Here is a 26,380-nt window from a genome sequence, read left to right on the forward strand (position 1 = left end):
TATACATTTCACTCCATTTTTTGTGTACGTTTCATCTCTGATCCGTTAGTTAGTTGGGATAGATGTTTTAGATTGTTGAGAATATTTTAGATTTGACATTTTTTTATTTAATTTTCATGTAATTTAATAATTTTATTAAGTGATTTTGACACGACCTAGCCAAGAGGCAATTGAGGGAATTTCAAATATAATATAGTATTGTGAGTGAGTAAATTATATTATAGCGACAATTGTTTCATTTATATTTCTAATCATCCTAATATTTGTTATGTACTATCATGATGGCATTTCTTTAATTGCATTTGAGAAAATAGAATTCATGTTGTCTGATGTGCACATATTGACACTTCTAATTTTATTTCCCTCAGTTTACATTTGGAAAAAATATAATTTATATTGCCTTGATCTATACATGTTAATACTATATTTGATACACTGCATGTAACACTTCTAATACTGAACAGTAGCATAAAATGTGTTTTAAGTGGAGTAACCAGTTAGAACCTTACATCATTAACTATAGTAAAAGTTAACTATTGGTATATCACGTATACATTAGGATGCGAGTTGGTCCACCCTTGTTGGCGTGAGAGGCTCTGCCATCATATTCAAATAGGCGTGAAAGGTTTCACCATTATGTTCAGATCAAGCGTGAGTGGTTCCATTGAAGAATAATTTATACGTGAGAGTCATTCCACCCCTAAGTTAATGAAATATATGAATTATGGTTCTAACTTGTTTACTCCTAAATGTGCATGTTTATTCGTCATGTCTTACATTATCTTAATTATTACTTGGATTGACATGTCATGATAATTTATCTTTGATACATTGGTTGTATATTTCCCTCATTATAATGCTCTTTACCTCTCATTAATTCAATAATAGACTTATTTCTTAATATTTTCAAATTTGTAGGTTGGTATTAACTATGATAGTAAGGATCGTGGTAGACAATTTTAACCACATATACCCTAAACATGCTCCAAACTACAATCCGTTCACCACATTTCAGTGGACTCATGTATGGGAAGATCTATGTTTCTTTCTTTGTGTTTTAATTAATTTTGGTTAATGTAACCTGATGATGACTTTGGGCTATGGCACTTAAATTCTAAAATAAAAGTATGATAATTTTTGTAGTTAACTTGGCATGTTTAAAATAAGGGTTGTCTTATTTGTACAGAAAAGGGTTTATCGAACCTTTTATAGGTTGATATATCGTAATTTTTATTCATCCCCTTCTCTCTCTCTCTTCCTTTCCCTCATCGCCGCTATAACTAACCACCCGTCACCGTTCTTCGCCTCAGCCACCTTACCAGCTCTCGCCGTCGCCACACCTCCTCTCATCGTTACAACCTCACTGCCTTGCCACTACCGCTTTGTCGCCTCGCCTCCTCACCGCTGCATCCTTCAGCAACCGACAACCACCCAAACCAACCGAGGAAGCAACTGGAGGTGATGGTCGGCAAACGACGAGGGCGAGATAGGCGGCGGGCGACGACGATTTGTGAGCGGCTAGGGAGAGGGTGAGGCAGGCAACAGGCGGAGAGGGCGAAGGTGAGGTGTGTGGCGGTAGGCGAGCGATGAGGATGCAACAGGTGGCGGAGATCGACGAATGGAGGGTGAGAACGAGAAAAAGACAGAGACGGAGGAAAGAAAAAGAGAGAGAGAGAGAGTTTTGGGTCTTACGTACAAATAGCATTATTCTTAAAATAATATATGATAAATGATTTACTTTTAATGCTTAAAAATTCTCTATTAGAGTCTATGACTTCTTAGGGATAGCACCAGCCCTTACAAGAACAGCTCCAAGTTGAAGCTCAGACTCTTCCTGTGCTGCTGATCACGGTACTGCATAGACATATTCCACGCCGGCGTGGATGGCCCCGATGCAGAACAACTGTGTCCCGGTCACAAGTATCATAATAGTCTCCAGGGCACGCTGCATATCGATAGAATTAACCTCATTACTACAATTTACAAGTCTTTCCTGTTAATGTTAAGTTTGCATCCAGTCGTTAACGAGACCCTTATGTAGATTTCCCTGCTCGTCAAAGGGTTGCTTACCAAGTTGGAATCTGTCGACCCTAGATGGATCTCTTTCCAAGCCAATCTGCAGAGCAAAAGTAATGACAGGAAAGCTAAGTCAGGTTGCTCTGAGGTTCTAATTCAATTGATTGCTAAGTTTCACAATAACAACTTTGAATTATAAGTCCGCAGAGAAGAAGAAGGAGGAGGAGGAGAAGAAGAAGAAGAAGAAGAAGAAGAAGAAGAAGCAGAAGCAGAAGCAGAAGGTTTTTGTTTCTTTTACCCCATGGCCAATAGTGTGAGTGACCAAGTTATCAAGGAAGAGGCTGCAGCTGCCTGTAAATTTGGTGCGTTCCATTGAATTACATGGCTGACCCCCGTGAGGGAGGTGATGAAGCCGACAAGACCTGCAATGAGCGAGAAAACTGCAAAGAAGCCGGTAGCCTTGTTGCCAATCGGGAAGTATATTGGAAATATCCGAGAGGGGCTTGACAAGAAAGAAGCTGCATACAGAAAATCTTGGTTCAAGTTTTTTATAACCTTAAAACACCAAGCAATGCTTTCAACTATATATGCATAAAGCCCCCCGGGCTCAGCCCGAGTGGCTCTGGCGCTCTCGTGGAGGTACCGCGAGTGCAGATGTTTCCGGGTTCAAAACCAAGGGAGCTCGGGTCCTGATTTACCCCCTCCCCCCATGGTGTGGGGCCTCCTGGGTAGGGTCGCCTATTTTGGGCATTACCAGAACTATATATGCATAAAAATTAGAGATCACAAAACAAAATCAAGGGTGTAGGAGTAATAAACCTCACCTGTTTCACGACCTCTATCAATCCCATGATAGATAGCCCAGCCAGAGATTATAATGACAAGGAGGTAGAGTACCAGATTCAGAATTAAAAGGATTCTTGCTGCAGATTTGCTGGCTCCATAATCCATGTCCCTTGGAATTTAAGAGACCGGAAGATGAAAAAACCTGCTGCGGAGCAAACTTTACTGTCCCCTCATATATATATATATATATATATATATTCCCTGGCTTCACATTTTTCCAGTATACTTTTAGTTCAAGGAAAAGGTAAGAATTCTTTGCTTTTGTTGGGCTTGCCTCATTGGCAAGGAAGAATCAGTCTAACCCTACAAGTTGTAGACCTAGTTCTGAAATGTTGGTATAAAAGAGGCTCGCTTTCAAAGTCCAAGGATGGCTTAGTTTGGCTAAGCGTTTAGAATTGTAGTTTTAAGCTAGTCAACTTTTAAGTGATATAAAATTTTAAATTAAATAGTATTTAACCTAAATAACGTGTTTAGATAAATGTATTTTTAAATTATCAATTAATAGTTATGTGCTTGATTTAAAAGAGTTGATAAATTATTAAAATTTGATAAAAAGACAAAAATAGATATGTTATTAATTGTTGAATAATATAAAATTTTATTATTAAATATTGATAAATTATACACAATTATTAGAAAAATATATTATAGATTAATATATATATTATATATACAATATATATGTATATATATACTACAGAAACAAAACTTTAACAAACAAGAAAGGTGATGACGACGGTCGCAATAGGCGACGACAATGGTGTGATGTGAAAGGTTGGGGCAATGGCGACGGCAATGGGTTTGGCAATGGTGATGGCGATGGGTTGGGGTGAACGGCTAGGGTGACAGTGATAGTGACGGGCTGGGGCGATGTCGATGTCGATGGCTGGGGTGGCGGTGATGGCGATGGCCGAAGATAGCGACGACAACAGGAGATCAGTTGCTACAGAAAATAAAGATGGGGTATGGTTGGAAATAACTTGAAATTATGAGAGTAAAATCGTCATTAATTCGATCAACACAAATAAGCCAATGCAGCATTTTGGAAAAGTTGGAGTTGAATAGCTTTTGGAAAAAGCTAGTATAAATGTTTTAAGCTCTTTAAACAACCCAAACACATAACAAAATAAGTTTGATAGCTTATAAGTGGTCAAACTGCTTAGCCAAACGAAGCAGATATAACTTCAACTGGATAGAAGTTCCCCTATATCAGTTGCTAATTTGGTGTATAGCTGTGGAACAAATTTGTTCATCATTCTTTAGGAGAAATGCATAATAAACCTTTTTATCCTCTTGATCTTATGAAAGTAAGTGACCTTAAGTTTGGGAAGTGCCCAGATAAGTTCATGCTTCTGGGTAGCAATGGTTCTCCCAAATAACGAATCGACTTATAAGGGCTTTGTGTTAACCAAAATAAGAGGGAAAAATGTCAGATATGAAAAGTATTTCGGATATTTGATCTTTCCAACATGTCTGTTAAACTTATCTATCTTTCAAAAAATCATCACGTGACCTCTCATCTCTCTATTTCAAGATAAATTTATCTGACATTCTCTCTCAAATAAATTTAACTGACATTTTGGACAGAAGCCGCAATTTTCTATATGCCTTTTGTAGGATAGTTAATCTTATTTAATACATTTTAAAATTTTAAATTTATTAATAGAACTTATTTCTTTAAGTCTTATAATTAATATTATGTAATACATTTTTAAATTGTCATATATTTTGACAATTTTTAAAATTTAAATGACGTTATTCTTTTCAATAATTTTTAAAATTTAAATTTCTCTCTCTATATATTTTATTAACTAATACAATTCCTTTCACCAAATTTTAAATTATTTTATTCAATTTTATATTTTATTATCTATTATGAAAATATGTTTTGGCTGTTTTTAGTTATCTAGGTGGAATTATTGTAATTCCAACAATAATTATTTATACTTTTCAACTCTTTTTAAATCTATTTTTAAATATGAATTTAGAAAATAAAACATTATTTTTAATTTTATTTTTTTGAGAATTCATATTAATCATAAAATACTATTTTAATCAGAAATTTGTTGTTGATGTTAACAAACAATTTTGAATGAATTTGGTAATAAGGATATTTTGGTAGAAAAATTATTATCTTGCTACTTATTGTATATATTAACAAACACAGAAAGAAAAAATATAATTATTATTGAATTTCAAAAAAAATTAACACACAGTTTGATAGAAATCTTTGAATACTTCTCAACCTTATATTGACTATTTCATATTTTGATTCGAAAAATATTCTAACATTATCTTGATATCTCTTATCTTACTCATTTTAATAAACGCCCCCCTAATGTAGTGATGCTAACAATTTCATGCTTTCTTGTCAGTCTTGTCTCATTTCTCTATCCCGAGAAGATTCTTAATGACTACAAAGCATCCTTTCTCCCCATACTCTCTATTATTAACAGGCCCAAGAACCGTTAATACTGATATTGATGGCAGTTTCTCTAATCTTGGCATTCTTATATTGTAACCCTATTGACTCTAGTAGGAGGAGACATAATTCAAAATTGTTCCATACAAAGGAGGAAAAGTAAATATAAGTGGTATCTAGATTACCTCTATCGGTTTTGGATCGAATGACAGAACAACTCCAGCTTGTTCAGTAATTCTATGTAACTGCAAACAAGGAAGAAAAAACTAGTAGTAGTGATAGCCTCCAACAGGTCACCCCAAGGGCAGAAGACATAAATAAGAGTAGAAGTAGCACAAAAAATTAAAACAAAGCTCGTCATGTCTGAAGAATGGAGTCTAAATTGTGTGAAACCAATCCTCAACTAAGCACCCTTCTTTCTGTCAAATTACAGGGTTCATATTTGAAATCTCTCCATTTCTTCTTGTAGACAATTAGCCTCGACCAGTAGTTGTTGCTACTTCTCTCTCAGAATGCATTGATATCTAGCCTAAAGATTTCCCCCCCTTTGCCTCTCAGTATTCAACTACTGGTAGACACCGTAGAAAGTAACAATTTTTGCTTCATAAATGAGAGAAACAACCATTAGTTCTCATTTTACGAAGGTTAGGGGAGGATTGTATTTGGACATGCAGTTTGCCTTTATTTGCTTTTGACAAAGAGACTGTTACCATAACTCGAACCCTTCAACTTTCAATCACATAAGTAGACCAACCTCACTACCTAAAATGCAGTTTAGCTGTATATATTCCAATCCAACCGCAGAAAATAACGGAATATAACATGAGTGTACATATATATGATCAAAAGGATCATGAGCCCATCTTCGAGTCCCAGTTAAGGGATGGTTTGAAGATGGGTAAGTCAAATGTATAAAAGCAAAAAGTTTTGAACACAGCAGAATCACTTTCTTAACTGGAATACACAATTGGTGTTCTTTTTTACACATTTCTGATTCCCCTCCACTCCATCAAAGGCTGGGGCATTGATGGATGAAGCAAATACTTGAGACCTGTTAGAAAGATGCTCGGAAAGCTACTTGAAGCTTTCTCAAACTCCCATGATCTCTTCAAATAGCGGGCTTGCCAATGAAAAATAGCTTTCTCCAAATATAAGAAAGTGATGACTTTGTTCAGTTTTAGAAAATATTTTTATTTTTTATTTTAAGTTTATAATTAAAATATTTTAATATTTTACGTTTTAAAAAGTTATATCATTTCTTAAATTTAGAAAACATTAAAAAAGATGTGATGATGCAAGAATCAACCACCAATTGAATTTATAAGATTTAAGCGAAATTTGGATCACTTGCATTGTTAAATAAGATTCAAACTATTTGTGATGACAAAAAGAAGAAATATTACGTTAGACTTCGATTAGATCAATTAGTCAAAGTCAATTTATTGACCAGCTAGGCATTGACTAATGACTTGGTCGAGATTACTTGATTTGCTTAGTTCTCTTTTCTTGGGTAATCTGCTAAAAGTGAAATCCCTCCCCCTTCACACATTGGCCACGTATGTGGGAGGGGTTAATTACTGTATACAACAGCCTTCAAGATAGGAGGTATAGTGTGTGATACCCATAAGGAGCTACCCCATAAAAGAGTGAAACTCCTGCACTGCGACTATCATAACTCGAACTTGCATTCTTGAGTATAATATGCTATCATGTGAACCATCCATGCTACGCCCATCAGGGCTAGTTCTCTTTTCTTGGACATTATGAAGATATTTTCTAATTTATTATATAAAGTTGAAAAATTTTTAAAAATAAAAATATTGAAAAACAAAAATATTTTCTACATCTAAGAAACCCTAAATTTCACTGATTTTAAAAATAAATTAATTATTATCATATAAAAATAAACAAAGGTACCGAGAATGTTCAAATTTGATCAGCAATGTATTTGAAGAAAATGAATATACTTGATTTCAAGAAATGAATACCTTAGATCACAAGAATTGATGAATTATAGAAGAGAAAAGATGAGAATGTTCAAGAGTTGGTTAATAAAGTCACTTCAATACCTGGAGAAATAGAGACAAAAAATCTAACAGTTGCTTGATATTAATACCAAGAATAAATGCATACCTATTTATAGCAATGTAAATATAATCCTTAGTCTAGAATTAAGTCTCCTTATTCAACAATATTTAGGATTAATTATCCTAAAACAATTCCAAATATGTAGGCTTTATGTAAGCACCCATGTCCGGATATCCACAACCACCTGGACTACCCGAACAAGAGCGCCTACGAAAGAGAAAAAAAATAAAACACAATACCCAAACCACCATGGCATGCATACACAAAAGTAAGAACAACGAAAACAAAACTAAATACATGCATGCATTACGGGTACCCTGCTAGCCCAGCGATCACACAGTAAATAAATAAACATAGACTCATGTGCCGACATACACGAGACTCGAGAAAAGATCTAGCACAATACAAAATAATAGAGTAAACCCTACTCAGACATTAGAGTTGATAGGGATTGACGGGACTGCTTGTACACCATATCGACTCTACCGCTAGAAGATGACTCCTTGCGATGGCCCACGCTGCCACTACCTGGAATAATGGAAAACAAAATGAGTTGAGAGACTCAACAAGCATAAGGAAAGAAAAGCTGAAGGTTGAACATATCCAGAAAACTCTCCCCAGAATAAACCCCCATGTACACACAAGTCATGAGACGTTACAACACAATAGTATATCATAATAAAAGCACATACTAGTCCTTGGGGCCCACACAAGATAGACGGCACTCAAGTCTCATACCAATCTGTCGTTGCCCTGGACGGTATCAAATACCTCTAGCAAATCTGTGCGCGCCATCCTGGGTTGGTACTCCCGTCACCCGTCCATGTCGGTACTCCCGACACCCGAGCCATAGGCTCCCTCGGAACGATACTCCCGTCTGAGAACTAATAACTACCGGTAACCATGCAATGCACATAATAATGCAATGGCGTAGTGAGCATCAACGTGATACACCGGCGCCCATACATCCAGGCATCAGGCTATGCTCCGCCCACATAGTAAATCACACGCGATACATATGCCCGTGCCAGATGCAACCTAACCAAACTAGAATGCCCATGTCCAGGCATACTCAATAAATGAATACCCTAACATGCAACCCGCACCCATGTGCATATCATCAAATCATGAACAGTAATATAATAAATCTAAACGTGCAGTAAATCACATACTGGTAGAGCTAGTCAGTAGTGCCCTGGCACCGGTCAATGGCCAGTGACTAGGAGTGTCCACCCGACGGTCCACTTCAGGACCGTATAATAGTCTACCCCAATGTCACCAACAACTGACCCTTGCCTTACTGCTCGATAGCTCTAACCGAACTATAAATAAATCCGAGAAAAACTGTAAATAAACCCGATAAAATCGTAAATAAACCCGCACGTCTAGAACCTAGTTCTCAGGCTAGTTTAGCATCATTCCCAAAAGGAATGGGGGTGATACAAACCTCCGTAGGCACTCAACAAATAAAACTCTAGAAGTCTCGGATTTATTTAAATTAAAACAAATAAATAATAATTCAACAAATAAGGCTAGGCACCGAATTAGAGTAAGAGAGATGATAAAATACGAGAAACTACGAAGTCTCTCACGGGAATTAAAGAACACGAGGAGAGGGTTAGAGCTTGCCTTTACACGATCGTTTCTTACTTTTCTTGCACTCCCGCTGCGAAGTAAAACGTTTCCTAGCAATTAATAAAATTATGGCTTACATTAATTAAATCTAACCGTGTAATATAAATAATTTAATCGTCTATAATCTCACATAGGCGCACCGCAAATAAAATCCCAATAAATCTCATATTTATTTTAAATTAAATCATGTCAATAAAATCATTAATTTATATAATTAATACGCGAAACCGAAATGAATTAAGGAAAGACGAGGGGTCCCCCAATGAAAAGAGATCGTAAGGGTAGAGGAGAACTTGCCTGAATTTAGCTATTTACAGCGTTTCCACACTTGAACACCACCAAATTAATATACGCTGTAAAATAGAATAACTCTCAAAATTAATAAAATTGGACCCAAAATTAAATTCCAACTGTACAGATTAATTAACACACATTTCTCTATGTACCTGGCTAATTAAAACCCAATTGAACCTTGATTAAACGCTTAATTTCTCCCAAAATTCCCTCTTCATGCGCCTTCTTCTCTGTTTTTCTTTCTCTGCTCCCTGCCAAATTCCTTGGCCGAATGTTGCTAAAATCGGGCTTTAAAAAGCCAAAAGAGAGAGGCCACCAGCGGCTGCCGCGTGGCAGTGCTGGCACACCCATCGCCTTGCCCAAAACGACGTCGTTTTGGGCAAGGTTTTGGCTGAAAATCAGTCAAAATTAACCCAATCCCGCGCCTCCCCGCTGACACTCCTCACGCCCGACCACCGGGCTACAGCTGCTCCTTTAATATATAAATGCACTCAATTATATATAAAGTGATTTTTGGTCACTTCCACAAATCATGTTTCAGTACCCCTAATTTCCTTTAATTGCACATATGCCCGATTTTCTATTTCCTTCTTATTTCACTTACACCCGGACATTTTCAAAATTCCACCAATTTAATTTATTCTCCTATTTCATAAATACTCCCAATTAAATTAATTAAACCTAAATTTTTATTTCCTCAAAATTACATAAATAAATACCTCCTCTTAAATTCTCAAATATTCAATAATGTCCACAAACACCAGTTTGAATAATTATTATTTATTTTCAAATTTTAGAATATTACACTTTATCCTTAGGGACTACCTTCCTAAATATGTGCGCACGAAAGACTTTCAATCCTCATATTTGTAGTGTCTTAGTGTTTGACTCTTGGCCATTGTAGACTCCCTGATTTACCTCTTCTACCATCCCTTGGGGCTGAGTAGTAGGAGCGCTCCCAAGGAGATATCATCCAAAAAAAAAGGATTTATTTCAAATTTATTGAAATTTGGCTAAATTATTAGACTCTTGGTGTGAGTCATAAACAAAAGAATGATGCTATATATTTATATTGTAGACAATCTTCAATCCGTGTGGGATGTTTGCGTGGCAATTCATATTTATTTTAATAAATTAATAATTAATTTTCGTTACAAAACTAGCAAAATAATAGAGAAAATCCAATGAAAAAAAAAGAGAAAATAAAATCATAAAATCCCAAAAGAAAGAGGTTGACGGCAATAATAGACATCTCACATAAATTGAAAATTGTCTATAATATAGATATATAGCATTATTCTAACCAAAATAGTAGGAATTCCAATTTTAAATAGAATTATTAGTCTCCTCGAGAGTTTGTAAAAGATTTTCTGGTGGGACTGAACAAAGCCCTTATTGGGCATATCGAGGTTGGGCAAGGTCAAACTAGTGTACTGAGTGAGGCTGGCTAATGGGCAGGGGCTGAGCAAGGCTTGATTAATGGGCTAACGCCAAGCAAGGTTTAAGGGTGTTCAAAAAAATCGATGCATCGTGAAAATCGTTCAAACCAAACCAAACCAAATTGAATCGGTCAATTTTTTTTTTTTGTGGTCCAAAACTGTTTGGTAGTTATACAAACTGCATTGTTTGCGGTTTGTATGGTTGACAGTTTTGTTTTAAACCAAACCGTCCAAGAAAATATAAAAAATATATTATTATAAAAATCACCACTACAACCTTTATTATTATAAAAATTTTATAATAATATATAACAAGTTTATAATAATATATAACTATTATAATTGCCAACAAATTATAATAATTTATAATAATATATAATTATTCTTTCCAATATTTTTATATTATATTATATTTTGTTAATAGTTATTTTTAAACCGCAGTAAACCACATCAAACCAGACTACAAATGTGGTCTGGTTTGGTGTGGTTTGACCGCACCAAAACTAGACCGCGGTCTGGTTTGATCAAAAAATTGCACTAGCGATTTGACTTGTTGAAAATAGTTCAGACCGGCTAAACCGCACCATAAACACCCCTAGTGAGGCCTGACTAGTGCACTGATTCTCAACTATCATCAAATACTTTTAATATTAATATTTTCAATTCTCTGTTTCTAAACTAGTAAAATAAAAAATTATAAATTTAAAAACCATAACCAAAAATTCAAATTTTTTTGAGGTAGAACCAAGCTTAAGGAGGAATATTTTATTATTATATATTTAATATTTTTTATTAAACTAATACTAGATATTATTCTAATATAAATTGAGAGAGATTCATCAATTTAGTTGACGAATCGTCAATACTTGAAAGGTCTTGTTAAATATTTGACTTAAAAAATATAAACCTATCAAATATATGTTAACGTTATAAATGAGTTTGTCTAATAATTGGTTACTTTTAATTTGTAAAAAATAAGGTATTTTAAACGACAAGTTTGTTGTTGATTGATAACGGAGGTTATTATTTGAATAAAAAACACAAAATGGATTTTTATAAAAAGAAAAAGGCAGGCTGGCACGTGTGAAAGTTTAGGGTGAAAGGAGGGTGGCACGCGTGAGTGCCAGGCAGGCAGTTACTCGGTTTCTGCAGCCTCTTTTTGGCCACTTGCTTTTGTTTGAACGAAAACGAGAAAAAGTTTCCAAAGCTTCCACAACGGAACTCTAAGACCAACCGAAGAAGAACCAACCAACCACCCAAGCCCCCGGGGCTCTTCTTTGCCATCGATCCGGCGACCGCCTTCGTTTTCTTCCTCTTCCCCAGGATATCAAAATTTTTACGTGTCACATTGTATCGGCAAACCCGAGCAATCTTGATATACAAGGAGAAGAAGATCTCAAGAATCTCAATCTTTATGGAACAGCTCATCAATTTCATCATTCGCCCCCCGAGGTGCCCACATGCGGATTTCGACTCTCTTTCTCTCCTTGTTTAAGTTTGAATACAATGAATGTGTCGTTGTATTTATGAAATTTATGTTTTCCTGCTGAATCTGCATTGGGTTTTCCCCATTTGTCTTGATTTCTCGGCTTGTATGTGTTCTTCTGGCTGGATTTTTAGGGGTTGAAAAAAATGAGGTTCTCTTTTCTTTGTTGGACGTGTTTTGGATTCAATTCTTTTTAAGGTACATATTTTTGTCCCAAATTTGGCGTGTAGAAGTTGAATCCCGTTCTGGGTTTTCATGGTTTCTTTTGCTTTGTTGCGGTTTTCTATGTTTGTGTGGTGGTTTGTGGATTGAAGCGACACGCCTGGTTCTCTCTGTTCTAGATTCTACATCGTTTTAAGTATCTCGATTTTTTTTTCTTTTGTTATTTTTCAAATCGCTAGTGCTAGCTGTTGAATTTTTGGGGAATTGAATTCATTTTTCCCCTCCAACAATCTCTACATTGTTGTTCTGGTTTTATTTTGGCGTTTAGAACTTAGTTGGATTTACTAGAGATTGAGAATTATACCTTATTCCTATTATTCAATTAATGTCCTTGGTTGCCATGAACATCTCAAATTTGCTGTTTCTTAAACCTTGCAATATTTACATATGGTAAAATTGAATTTCTTTGGGGTTTGATTGGATTGATATGTGGCTTGAGGTTTGTAGTTTTATGTAAATAAGGATACAAAAATTATGTATCTCTAACAATTAATGCACATTAGGCTGATTTATACGCATAAACCTGGTTTATTCAATTTTACTTCAGTTCCCCAACTTAAACCCATAGTCTTATAGTCGTAAAGGAGCAACCTAACTGCTGCTACCATAATTGCTATTATTTCAAGTACGAATATTTTTAAATTCAGATTTTTTCGTTTTATTGTATGTAATTTTGTACTGAACTTCAGGTTCTCAAATTCTTGAGATCTTTGTTTTCTCTTGGTAAAATATTCAACTTTTAGCCTTTCACTTCTAACCAGAATTCATTAGAACTAATGTTGCTACAATGTAATAGATGTTTTCTCTCTTTTATCTCAATAAAATCATTTAAGTGATTGTGTTAAATGTTAACTAGGACCTTTGTTAACTTAGCAATATCTTCACCTGTCATATAGAAAATACCTCCAGCTATGCCAAAATGTAATTGAAGAAATAACTAACGTGGGCTTTGCTGGCTGCAGAGCTGAATACAACCCAAATAATGATTTATTGGATGAAGAATTCATGCTAAAAGGGAAATGGTACCAGAGGAAGGATGTGCAGGTAAGACCTGACCTTAGCAAAGAAGTTTCAGCTTGTCACTTCATGCAGATGCAGCACCCTGATTTCTTTCTGCAAAATTCTCATTCTTTCTGAAATAATTTTCTCATGCTGTTTTGTGGATAGTTCATGAAAGACAAAGGTGTTGCAAACTCACTATATACCACACCTAAACATGAATTTCAAACTCCAGCTAACCACCAAGACACAAAAAAAAAAAAAAAAAAAACCTCCCTAATGCAAGAAGCATAGAGGTTCATGTGTAGATATATGGAAAGGGGTTAAATTATGATAAATTTGGAACCACTTCTATATTGGTTAAATATAATAGCTGTCATCATCTTCAAGTATTGCATCTCTAATTTAATGCTCGAGGAACCAACTTCCTATAATTTCAACTGTGAGGAGTTGAAGAACATGATGTATAATCTCCTTTCATTTTGATATTTTATTTCTCCCTATGTTCTGTATCTCATAGGAATTAAAGCAATCTAGCAAATGATTATCCAATAGGACCACTATTGAAATAGAATAACAGTTACATAACTTTTTGTTCAATATCTGTTTATTTTTCACATTTCCACATATTATATCTTATCGAGAGAACTGTATATTAGGTACTTAATGGGAATTCTACATATGATTCAGTAGTGAGTGACTAGTTTCTGGTTTTCCACTTCCCTGCTTCAAACCTTTGAGCTCATTGCTCTGTTAAGAATGTTATTAGCAGTTCATGCAAGAATCCAATATCTTATTTTTGTGGTCCTATGATATGGAAATCTAGTTGTTAATATTGTACTGAAAATGGATATAATGAAATTTAATAAGTTTTAGATGAACAATCTAGTGGCCACAACATTTTACCATTTTGAGTATATGAACCAGTTGCCACCAACCCTAACTTGGTTAGGATAAGGTGCAGATGATGACAATGACGATGAGTATATGATCCTGTTGAAGTGAAATTTAAAGTCCTTCCATCTGAACTATTTGCATTTGAGGACTCCAATGAACTTTCATAGCAGTCCGGATGGATAACCTGGGAGAGCAATCATAACGTCAATCTGATTTATCAATATAGGAACCCTGATTTTTCATTGTAAGATTCCCATTCAATTGCTAACATATGTAACTTATTGCAACTGAGTCTGCTTAGTTATGGTGTAGGAGTTTTCATTTCACGTTCAAAATTTTATGCTTCCTAACTAGCTTTTGGCCATATTTCTGCAGGTTCTAAACAGCCGAGGAGATGTTCTTCAGTGCAGTCATTACATGCCTTGTGTTCCTTCAGAAGGAGAGCCTTTCCCTTGTGTAATATACTGCCATGGCAACAGGTTGTGTAATAAATATGGTTGAAGATATTGTGCGTCATGACCCCTAGAATTAGGAAGTTATTTTTTTTATTTTAGTTGTTATATTTTTATTTAGTTGTTATTTATAGTTATATTCTAGGAACATTTAAATAACAGATATGGAGTAGTGGGTAGGTAGTGGAAGTGATTTAAGAGCAATTACTGATAGTGGAAGAGTGGTAACTACGGTGTAGAATCTGTGGATAGCTTATATATAAAGCTAAACTCACACTACTAAGGGATTATGTATGAATTATCAAGAAAATTATTGAAGTCTCTCTATTCTCCCTCAATTCTATCCATTTTCTCCCCCCATTTCTCTCGGTTTCTCCCTACTTTTTGTCAGATTCCTCCCTTATTTACATCTGTTCTCCCTATTATTCTGTTTGTTCTCCCACATTTCTATTAGTTTTGTCCCTCAATTCCAATTCTATCTTCAAAAGGGAACATCAAGTTAGGGTTAGGGTCCTGACATTTTGACGCAGCGTGTAGCGCGAGTGTGAAGAAAACACACCAAAATAAACTCTTGAAAGAGCAAACTTCAATGGCCGAAGCTTGGCTTTCAAGAAGACGCAAAAACAAGACTGTTTTGCTAAGAAAACCCAAATAGGTTGCTGAAATTTGATTGAGAAAAACTTGATTACAAACTCTAGATCCTAGGCATATTTATAGTATTTGGCTAATCCAAATCCATCTAATATTTGGAAAACAAAATCTAACTAGAATTCTAATAGAAATAAATCCTAATCCAACATGAAGTAGAATCCTAAATCAAGTAGAAACATGAAATTGAATCCTAAATCAAGTAGAATTCTAAAAACTTAAGAACTATTAAAATATTGTTCCGGTATGGTCGGGTCGGCTTTGGGCCGGGTCTTGATTGGTGACCGCATTATTCACCTCCACTTGAGAAGAATTCGTCCTCGAATTATGATCTGGGTATGATAACTCAACGTCCGGCAAATACAAAGAAAGATCAGCAACATTGAATGTTTTGGAAATACCTATATGATTTGGCAAATCCACAACATAAGCATTATCATTGATCTTCTTTGTAATCTTGTAAGGACCATACTTCTTTGACTTGAGCTTGTTCTGTTGTTCTGTAGGAATCCGTTCCTTCTTCAAGAATATCATGACTTCATCTCCAACCGCAAATACCTTGTACTTCCTATGCTTGTTAGCTGCTGCCTTGTACTTCTTATTCGCCTTGTGCAACTTGTGCTTGACATCTTCCTGAACTGCTTGAACGTGTTCGGCTGAGTCACTAGCTGCAACACTGAAACCTGGTACCTTTGGTAATTTTACCAAATCCAATGCATGATTAGGAACTTTCATGTATACGATAGAGAATGGTGATCTTCCTGTTGAGCTATGCATGGCGTTGTTGTAGGCAAATTCTGCTTGAGCTATGACTAGGTCCCATTGTCTTGGCTTGTCTTTGCAAACACTGCGAATCAGATTTCCTAAGGTACGATTCACCACCTCTGTCTGTCCATCAGTCTGGGGATGTGCTGTGCTACTGAAATTCAAAGATGAATCGAACATTCTCCACAAGGTAATCCAGAAGTGACTCAAAAACCTTGTATCATGATCCGAAGTAATAGTTTTAGGGACTCCATGTAGTCTAACAATCTCCTTGAAAAACAGTTTGGCTGTAGCTACTGCATCTGCCGTCTTCTTGCATGGGAGAAAGTGCGCCATCTTGGAAAACCTGTCAACCACTACAAAAACAGAATCCATACCTCGTTGGGTTCGCGGTAGACCCAACACGAAGTCCATAGACAAATCTTCCCAAATAGCATTGGGAACATGCAATGGCATGTAGAGACCGGCGTTAGAAGAGTGCCCCTTAGCTGTTTGACATATATAACACCTCACCACAATAATAGAAACATCTCTCCTTGCTCTTGGCCAATAATACCTTCCCATAACAGCTTCAATAGTCTTGTCTCTGCCAAGATGCCCTGTTAAGCCACCACCATGCAAATCCCGAATAATTTTCTCACGAAGAGATGTGCAAGGGATGCACAACTGATTTCCCTTCATGAGAAACCCATCATGCACATAGAAATCTCCTGATGGTTGATGAGACATGCATTGTTCCCACACATGTTTGAAATCCTCGTCTGTCGCATATAATTCTTTCAAGCACTCAAACCCAACAATCTCAACACTAAGGGTCTTGATCAAATCCACACGCCTACTCAAAGCGTTTGCCACTCGATTATGCTGTCCCGACTTATGTACAATTTTATATGGAAATTTATTAATAAAAGCGGACCATCTAGCATGCATATCACTCCTCAATTGCCTTTGGCTACTCAAGTACTTAAGAGCTTGGTGATCCGTGTAAAGAACAAATTCTTTGGCAATCAAGTAATGTTCCCATATCTTAAGAGCCCTCACTACTGCATAAAACTCCTTATCATAAGTAGACCACTTTCTTCTGGCTTCACACAACTTCTCACTGAAAAATGCAATTGGTCTCTTCTCTTGGGACAACACAGCACCTATACCCACTCCACTCGCATCACACTCAACCTCAAACAATTTGTCAAAGCTTGGCAAAGCTAAGACAGGAGCGGTACATAATTTATCTTTTATCAAGGTGAAACTTTGCTCTTGTTCTTCACCCCAATGGAACTTTCCTTTCTTTAAACACCCAGTAATTGGAGCCACAATACTACTAAAGTGTTTGATAAACCGCCTATAGAAAGTTGCTAACCCATGAAAACTTCGCACATCATTGACATTTTTAGGAGTTGGCCACTCTCTAATAGCTCGCACTTTTTCCTCATCTACCTTTACGCCTTCTTTACTTATAACAAAGCCCAAGAACAACAAGCTCTCACTCATAAAAGTACACTTCTTCAAATTAGCATAAAGTTTGTTTTCCCTTAACACACTCAACACCTCTCGAATATGCCCCTCATGCTCATTAATAGATTTACTGTATATCAAAATATCATCAAAATACACCACAACGAATTTACCAATGAAAGGGCGTAATACTTGGTTCATTAGTCTCATGAAAGTGCTTGGTGCATTGGTTAGTCCAAAAGGCATGACTAACCACTCAAACAACCCATCTCTCGTCTTGAAAGCTGTCTTCCACTCATCTCCAGGTCGAATTCTGATTTGATGATAACCACTTCTAAGATCAATTTTGGTAAAAATCACAGCCCTATCAAGTTGATCAAGCATGTCGTCGAGCCTAGGAATTGGAAATTTGTACCCAATAGTAATTTTGTTGATGGCTCTACTGTCAACACACATCCTCCAACTCCCATCTTTCTTTGGTGTCAATAATGCTGGCACTGCACATGGACTCATGCTAGTCTGAATGTGCCCTTTTCTCAACAATTCCTCTACCTGCTCACGCAAAATCTCATTCTCTCTAGGACTCATCCTGTAGTGTGGTAGGTTAGGCAAGCTAGCACCAGGGACCAAGTCAATGTGGTGTTGAATATCTCTCATAGGAGGTAGCTCATTAGGCAACTCCTCAGGAACCACATCATGAAATTCCTCCAACAATCCCTGCACCTCCATTGGAATTTGATTCACCTTCAGTAGCTCACTCACACTCTCTCCCTTGATAACCAATAAGTGAACCTCTCGAGTATCCTTACACTCCCTCACAAACTCAGTGTGTTTATGTGTAATGGTAAGAAAATTTCGCCCCTCCACTTTAGAAGCTTTGGTTTGATTCTTTTCCACTATGGGTAACAAAGTATAACGCACACCTTCTTTCTCAAGCTGATATGTGTTCTTCCTACCCGAGTGCTTAGCATCCACATCAAATTGCCAAGGCCTCCCAAATAAAATATGGCAAGCATCCATATCAACAATATCACAATAGACTTCGTCGGAGTACTTACCAATAGAGAAAGGCACATTGCAACGTTCATCCACATGTATGCCACCAACTTCTTTGATCCATCCAATCATGTAAGGGGTTGGATGTTTTTCAGGAGTTAACTGCATCTTTGCCACCATGTATCTTCCTATGATGTTCTCCTGACTTCCACTATCAATAATCAACTCAAAGATTTTTCCTTTCACCGTACACCTCGTGCGAAAAAGCTTATGCCGTTGAGTAGTATCTTCATTCTTTTGAGATAGCATTAACTTCCTCACTACACAGGTATATTGCCCATGTCCATAATCTTCTTCATCATCCTCCCCATCAGGCCCGCAATATACTTCCTCTTCAGCAACATCTTCCTCTTCCTTTTCTACAATGTTAACTGTTTTCCTCCTTAGACAATCACTAGATCGATGCCCAACCTCATTGCACTTGAAACATTTTAAAAGAATAGGCTTTGCATAAGGATTAGGGGATTTTGGAAGATTAGAAGTAGTACCTCGAATGTTTCCCCCCGTTGTAGCCTTATTAGGGTTGACTGTATGGGGTGGATTGGAGGGTTGCGCTCCTTGAACCGACTTGCCTTTATCAAAAGCTGGTTGTTTATTTTCATTCCCACAATATCGACGATAGTTGTCATTACGAGATCTCTCACTCAACATTAACTCAGCCTTTAAAGCTAAGTTTCTTGCTTCTTGCACACTCAGAACCATCTGAACCCCAATTTTATCACGAATAGTAGGCTTCAATCCATTCAAGTAACGAGCTGCTTGTTGATTGTCACTTTCTGACAATTGGTTTCTCTCCGCTAATCGTAAAAACTCAGAGGTATATTCATTCACACTCTTCATTCCCTGTGCACATCTTTGATAAGCTTCAAACATATATTGTTCATAATCAGGGGGCAAAAACCTACCTCTTAACAGTTTCTTCATTCGTCTCCATGTCTGAACTGGCTGTCGGCCTTCCCTCAATCTCGTCTCTCTTAATCGCTCCCACCAAACAGATGCATCGCCCTTCAACCTGTAAGCCACTAACTTTACTTGTCGTTCATCTGGGATCTCCATGTATTCGAAAAAACGGTCAACCTCAGTGATCCAATCCAGGAACCCCTCAATATCAAGATCTTCACTAAATGTGGGAATATCAGCTTTTAGTTTATACTCATCGTTGCCCCAGTGGTTGTGCTGATGCGCATTCCTCCTAACCCCTCTACCACCAGGGTTAGCTATTGCTCGACCAAAATCATCCTCTTCATTGCTATCTTCAATCACTAGTCTTCTAGGATTAACAAGGACATGATTAATGGGTGGTCTTCCTGCTCCGGCTTGATTCACCCCATTATTCAGGTTCCTGTCATCATCAACTCGTAGTAAGGTGCCCAATTGGTTGCTATGTTGTTCCAATCGTTGCTGGATAGTACGAGTTACTTCCCGCTGTTATTTGATTGCTCTCCAAACTACGGACAACCCCTGATCACCGTCACGAGGCTGGTTGCTACCGTTACCTTCAAGATTGGCCATCTGATTGGTTGATTAATCGCTCTGATACCACCTGACGCAGCGTGTAGCGCGAGTGTGAAGAAAACACACCAAAATAAACCCTTGAAAGAGCAAACTTCAATGGCCGAAGCTTGGCTTTCAAGAAGACGCAAAAACAAGACTGTTTTGCTAAGAAAACCCAAATAGGTTGCTGAAATTTGATTGAGAAAAACTTGATTACAAACTCTAGATCCTAGACATATTTATAGTATTTGGCTAATCCAAATCCATCTAATATTTGGAAAACAAAATCCAACTAGAATTCTAATAGAAATAAATCCTAATCCAACATGAAGTAGAATTCTAAATCAAGTAGAAACATAAAATTGAATCCTAAATCAAATAGAATTCTAAAAACTTAAGAAGTATTAAAATATTGTTCCGGCATGGTCGGGTCGGTTTTGGGCCGGGTCTTGATTGGTGACCGCATCACATTTGATATCAGAGCATCAGTTTCTCGGCCTCAGATCTAGCTTTTCCTTTTTGGATTTTCTCCATGGGTGAAGATTACTAGACGCTTGGAGCTTCTATGGATGGATTTGAAAGGAAATTAGACGAACTCATGATCATGATGGCCAAAGGATATCAGGTTAGTCTCCCAACAGAATTACTTTCTAGGAAATATTTTGATCCTATTATTCAAAAAAAGGTTCAGGATGTTTAGAAAGTTGATCTAAAGGAACAACCTAATTCCTTAAAAAAGAAGTTTCTAAAGAAGATGCTCAAGATGACTATCTTAGAAGTTTTGATCTGTCACGACATGCTAGTTAATTAGGGGCAGTTGTAGTATTTTCATTCAGCTGCAGTATTTTTACAGTTATATTCTAGGAGTAATTGGGTATTATTTACAATTAATTTACAGTTATGGAAAGTGGGGAGGTAGTGGAGTGATTTAGAAGCAGTTATTAATAGTGGAGGAGTGGTATGAATTATGAAGAATTTATTGAAACCTCTCATTTCCCCCTCAATTTTGTCAAATTTCTCCTCAATTTCTCTTGATTTTCCTCCTACTTTCTATCAGTCCTCCTCACTTCAGTCTGTTCCCCCTCAATTCTTGTTATTTCTCCCTCAATTTCCAGTTCTATCTCTAAAGAAAACATCAATTAGGACTAGGGTCTTGACATGAGATCATGAGTTGATTGATTCAAAAAATCAATCATCAGGATTGGAAGAAGTTAACAGAGAATATCTTGAGATTGAGAAAGAAATGGATGGTTTTGAATACAAAATTCCTATGAGTATTGTTTCTTTTCCTTTGGCTCCGGAGAAGGCTTAGGTGTCCATAGCTTTGATTAAATTTGGCATCAAGAAGGTTAAGACCATTCCAGTAGGAGAATATCTTACTACTGTTCTGAATGTTTTTTATCCTGAACAATATGACAGTCTTGCTACCATTTCAAATGGTGTAGATCAATTTATGGTGATGGTTTTAGCAAAAGTAAGTAAAATAGGTACTTCAAGGGAGCTTGAAATACTTGCTAAACAAGGAGGTGTTGTTTCGTCTTTCATCCATAAGATAAAGCCAAGAAGGAGAAAGAAAAGGAGGAAAAAGAAAAGAGAAAGGAACAAGAGAAGGCGAATGATGAACCATGTTGAGAATTCCACACCGCCTCCACAAGGGAGACCTGAGTTATATATAAGGAGGAGGATCCCTCCACCTGTTAAGCTAGCTTTTCAGGTTGGAGTTCTACCTCTAACTTCTCACATGGTATCAGAGCAAACCCTTGGTTGTCGTGATCATGGACCAATACCCTGCCCGATCACTTGGGCATGTATCCGTTACTAGAGAAGTTTCGGCGTGAGGGGGAGTGTTGAGAATCCCACATCGCTTCCACAAGGGAGACCTAGGCTATATATAAGGAGGAGGATCCCTCCACCTGTTAAGCTAACTTTTCAGGTTGGAGTTCTACCTCTAACTTCTCACAAACCAGATAGTGAAAATAAGGATTGGATGAAGAATATTGGTCAAGCTGTTGAGATTTCTTGGGGATAAGAAATCTTTTTGAAGGGGAGGGAATGTCACAACCTCTAGAATTAGGAAGCTATTTTTTTATTTCAGTTGTTATTTATAGTTATGTTCTAGGAACAATTAACTAATAGATATGGAGTAGTGGGGAGGTAGTGAAAGTGATTTAGGAGCAATTACTGGTAATAGAAGAGTGGTAATTGTCTGGTAGAATCCGTGGATAGCTTATATATAAAGCTAAACCTACATTGCCAAGGGATTATGTATGAATTATCAAGAAGATTTTTGAAGTCTCTCTATTCTCCCTCAATTCTGTCTATTTTCTCCCCCCATTTCTCTCGGTTTCTCCCTACTTTCTATTAGATTCCTCCCTTATTTCTGTCTGTTCTCCCACATTTTTGTCAGTTTTGTCCCTCAATTCCATTTCTATCTTCAAAAGGGAACATCAAGTTAGGGCTAGGGTTTTAACATTTTGGTGTTAAAGAACTCAATGTTTCCTCTTTGTAGAGAGGATTTTTTAATCCCTGTGAGAATAGTTTGTTTAATAATGTGGGCAGTTTCTAAGGAACCGAGATCTAAAATGACAAAAAATTCTCATCAAACTGGGTGGCTCTTAGTGATGGTTGTAATGGAAGTAGGACTTGTGGTTCGTGTGAATAAAATTATCGATTAAGTACTTCTTTGCTAGTGGACATTTTTTTCTTGTAATTTGACAAGTGAAAGGCTAACTTCTACACTGGTGATCCTTATTAGGGAATTCTTATCAGTTAATTTTAATAATCCTTTATTTATTTATATTTTTGGTAAGTAGTTTTATATTTCTCCATACTGTTATGGTTCCAATTGTTGAGAGTACAAATAAAGATAAATTTAACCTTCTATCTAATAGCTTAATCTTTTAAATGAAAATGAGATGTTGGTTGACAATACAGTTAATGCCATGCCCATTACTATCACTAGAAAAGGAAGGAAAGAAAAAAGAAAACCTATGTGTTGACTGCACATGTATTTTGGGATAAATGAAGTGTTGAAGGTGATATCCAATTTGGGAAGGAATATATTGCACAAAGGTCTAAATTATCTCCAAGCAATGCTGTTGAATTGTACCACTTACTAGTTACATGCATGCCACTTTTATGCCGTTAAACCAACCCTGGTGGCTCTTGCCAGTCTTTGCATACTAGATTGTATAACGCCCATGAGTAGATTCAACCAGCTTTTAGATGCACTTACCATTCTGAACTTGTAATGTTGCTTGATTGTTTTTTTCCACCTTTGAACCTATTTCTCTAAACAATGACATCAAGGTTACTTTTCCCTTCATTTTTTGATCTTTCAAACATGAGCTGATAGATGATTGAATTAGCTTTTGGAAGTTTCATTTTTCCTGGATCTATTTTACTAACATGTTTGTCTTCATTTTTCCACCAGTGGGTGCAGGGTAGATGCCAGTGAAGCTGCTTTAATGTTATTGCCTTCAAACATTACAGTTTTCTCCCTTGATTTCTCTGGTTCTGGACTCTCTGGAGGAGAGTACGTCACTCTTGGATGGAATGAAGTAAGTGGCCGAGCAATTTAACTATTATTTTAAAAATATAAAATCTGTGAAGATAGAGCATATAATGTCTAAAGTTTCTCTTTTTGCTTTATATATATATTAATAATATATGACAGGACTTGACTGTATTTGAAACATTCTATATATTTATGGAATACAGCATACAGCTACATCGTCTGAGCTGTGGCAGTTTATTATTTTAGTGGTTTGGAAGATGATTTATTCAATCTTCCCATAGAAAAATATTATACTATTGTCCTTGAGTCCCAAATGTGGCATTTATTTTTGCACCAATCGGCGGCTATCCTGGCAGAGTAGCTATCCTTGTTGCTAGCTGACAAATTTTGGTTCTTTTCTTTTTGTTCTTGTTCAGAAGGATGATCTCAAAGCTGTTGTTGACTACTTGAGGGCTGATGGGAATGTTTCCTTGATTGGTTTGTGGGGCCGCTCAATGGGTGCTGTCACTAGGTTTTGTTCATCTGCTTCCTGTACTTTTACTTACAATAAAGGAGTATAGGCACTAATATTATGTATTTTAGCCACACAAATAAGTTCGGTGAAGGTGCAATTTCAACATAGAATCACTATCCTTTATTCTTGGCATGACGTATTAGCAAAACCAAAAAAGTTCTGAATAAGCTTGTAGAACTGTTTGTTTACCTGATTGCATGACCATATTGGTTGCAGTGTTGTAGGCTTGGTTTATATCCATATAATTCATAAGAAGTCCCTTATATTCAATGTGATTACATATTTGTCATGCTTTGCTTCCCATGGAATGTCACCTTGATTGGCTCCTATATGGAAGCCAAGTTCACATACCTTTTCTTCTTCTTGTTTTTTTTTTTTTTAACCCCTGGGAGGGGCCCAAGGATTTCAATTCCTTGTATAAACCTTCAATGTAGAACCAGGAAATGCAAGATGATGAATCGCCTAAATATGAGTCTACAATACCTAGCAATATAGCATTTCTTTAAATGTTTTAGGATTTTTTTTTACTCACTGTAAACTTGGATATACTTAATTATAAAAAATAGGCAAAGGAAAGTTTGAAAGTTATACTAAGTTTATTTCCATTGGTTTTAGAGGCTATAATCTCACAGATAAAATAGAGGTCATTATTGTCCCCCCCCCCCAAAAAAAAAAAAAAAAAAAAAATCATTTCCATTGGTTTAAAGGTTTTTGTTTTTTTGAAGGGCTATAACCCAATGATGGTCTATGATATCAAGGGTGTTAGGAGGAGTGGATTCGGATAGACCTAATTTTGACATAGGCTGCACAAAATAGCTCTTTTGAAAATACAAACCAAAACGGTCATGCTCTTGCCTAACCTTTGTGTTGTTTCAAGAACAAAACCTTGTCTTGTTAACATAAAATTTAACTCTTTGAAGCCTATCTAACTTGACTCTGAAGAGCTTTTCCATTTCTGTTAAGTGACCTGTTAGCATTCGGAGAATTCAAGGTGATATGAGTTTCCTAAAATCGGTTTAGGGAATCTTGCCTAAACCAATCTTAGGAAACTCTCCTAAATACACAGCTTCTATCCTTTCCTATTGTATAGTTTCCTATTGCACAAATTGATTGCTTTCCTTTTATGTAAGTATCTCTTAGATTGATTGCTTTTCTTTTTATGTAAAACCCCTTCTATAAAAGAAGAGTCCATGTAATTAGATTGATGATAGAATAGAAACATAATTTTTATTCCATTGTTTACATGGCATCAGAGCCATCACAACCCTACAAACTCTAGTGCCTTCATTACACCTTTCAGCACCACAGTACCTTCCAAAACCCTACCTGCATCACACGCATTCTTCCTGTCTTGCTGCCGGCCTTCTTGCATTTTTTTTCATTAAGCTCTCTGTAGCATGTCTGAACTATCTGAAGCAATGGTAACCAGAGAAACCTCACCAGCAGTAGATCAAGTTCCTGAAGCAATCGTAGAAGCTAGGCATGGAGCAGTAGCAGGGGAGTTGCCCAATTTCCACTTGTCCTATCGACTAGATGGGAGAAACTACCTGCAGTGGGCTCAATTGGTAAGGACATTTCTTAAAGGAAGGGGTAAGATCGGTCATCTCACTGCCTCTCCTCCAAGGGCAACTGATCCTATGCACCTAGAATGGGATATTGAGGATTCCCAAATAATGTCTTGGTTGTGGAATGCTATGCTTCTAGAGGTTAGTAGGAATTACATGTTTTTGGGTACTGCTAGAAAGATTTGGGAAGTTGTGAAGCGAACTTACTCCAAAATTCAAGATGCATCAATCATCTATGAAGTGAAAACTAAAATTAGTGGTTTTAAACAAGGGGCGCTATCTGTCATCGAGTATTATAATCATATGAATGGTCTTTGCCTTGAGTTAGACCACTACCAGAATATATAGATGATTTGTAGCATGGATGTTGCAACCCTTAACCAAATAGTCGAACGAGATAGGATTTTTGAGTTTTTGGCTGGCCTTAACCCTGAATTTGATCAAGTGAGGGTGCAACTACTTGGTCGAGAAAAACTTCCCTCTCTTAATGAGGTATTTGCCGTGGTAAGAAGTGAAGAAAATAGGAGGCTGGTGATGCTAAGGGAATCTGCCACTGACGGATCAGCAACG

General features: G+C 36.7%; 2 protein-coding genes across 6 annotated transcripts in view; one reads left to right on the forward strand and one right to left on the reverse strand.

Annotated features, from left to right (window-relative positions):
• Positions 1–1,697: 1,697 nt before the first annotated feature.
• On the reverse strand, positions 1,698–2,998 carry LOC127812089 (membrane protein PM19L-like). Its single transcript, XM_052352410.1, has 4 exons — positions 2,841–2,998; positions 2,315–2,534; positions 2,071–2,116; positions 1,698–1,945 (listed from the first exon to the last, which is right to left on the reverse strand). The coding sequence occupies exons 1-4, from the start codon at positions 2,965–2,967 to the stop codon at positions 1,847–1,849; spliced, it is 492 nt and encodes a 163-aa protein (XP_052208370.1). The 5' UTR covers positions 2,968–2,998; the 3' UTR covers positions 1,698–1,846.
• Positions 2,999–11,928: 8,930 nt separating this feature from the next.
• Positions 11,929–26,380, forward strand: part of LOC127812302 (uncharacterized) — a 31,924-nt gene continuing 17,472 nt past the window's right edge. For 4 of the 5 annotated variants that reach the window (XM_052352716.1, XM_052352717.1, XM_052352721.1 and 1 more), the window contains exons 1-5: positions 11,929–12,192; positions 13,411–13,492; positions 14,720–14,823; positions 23,648–23,774; positions 24,148–24,242. In XM_052352716.1, the coding sequence (XP_052208676.1) occupies positions 12,155–12,192; positions 13,411–13,492; positions 14,720–14,823; positions 23,648–23,774; positions 24,148–24,242 (446 nt within the window). In that variant the 5' untranslated portion in view covers positions 11,929–12,154. Of the gene's footprint in view, positions 12,193–13,410; positions 13,493–14,405; positions 14,589–14,719; positions 14,824–23,647; positions 23,775–24,147; positions 24,243–26,380 lie in introns of all 5 variants that reach the window. The other variant, XM_052352719.1, reaches the window with a different exon arrangement.

Source organism: Diospyros lotus, chromosome 10 (assembly GCF_014633365.1).
Source record: "Diospyros lotus cultivar Yz01 chromosome 10, ASM1463336v1, whole genome shotgun sequence".
NCBI classification, from domain to species: Eukaryota; Viridiplantae; Streptophyta; class Magnoliopsida; order Ericales; family Ebenaceae; genus Diospyros; species Diospyros lotus.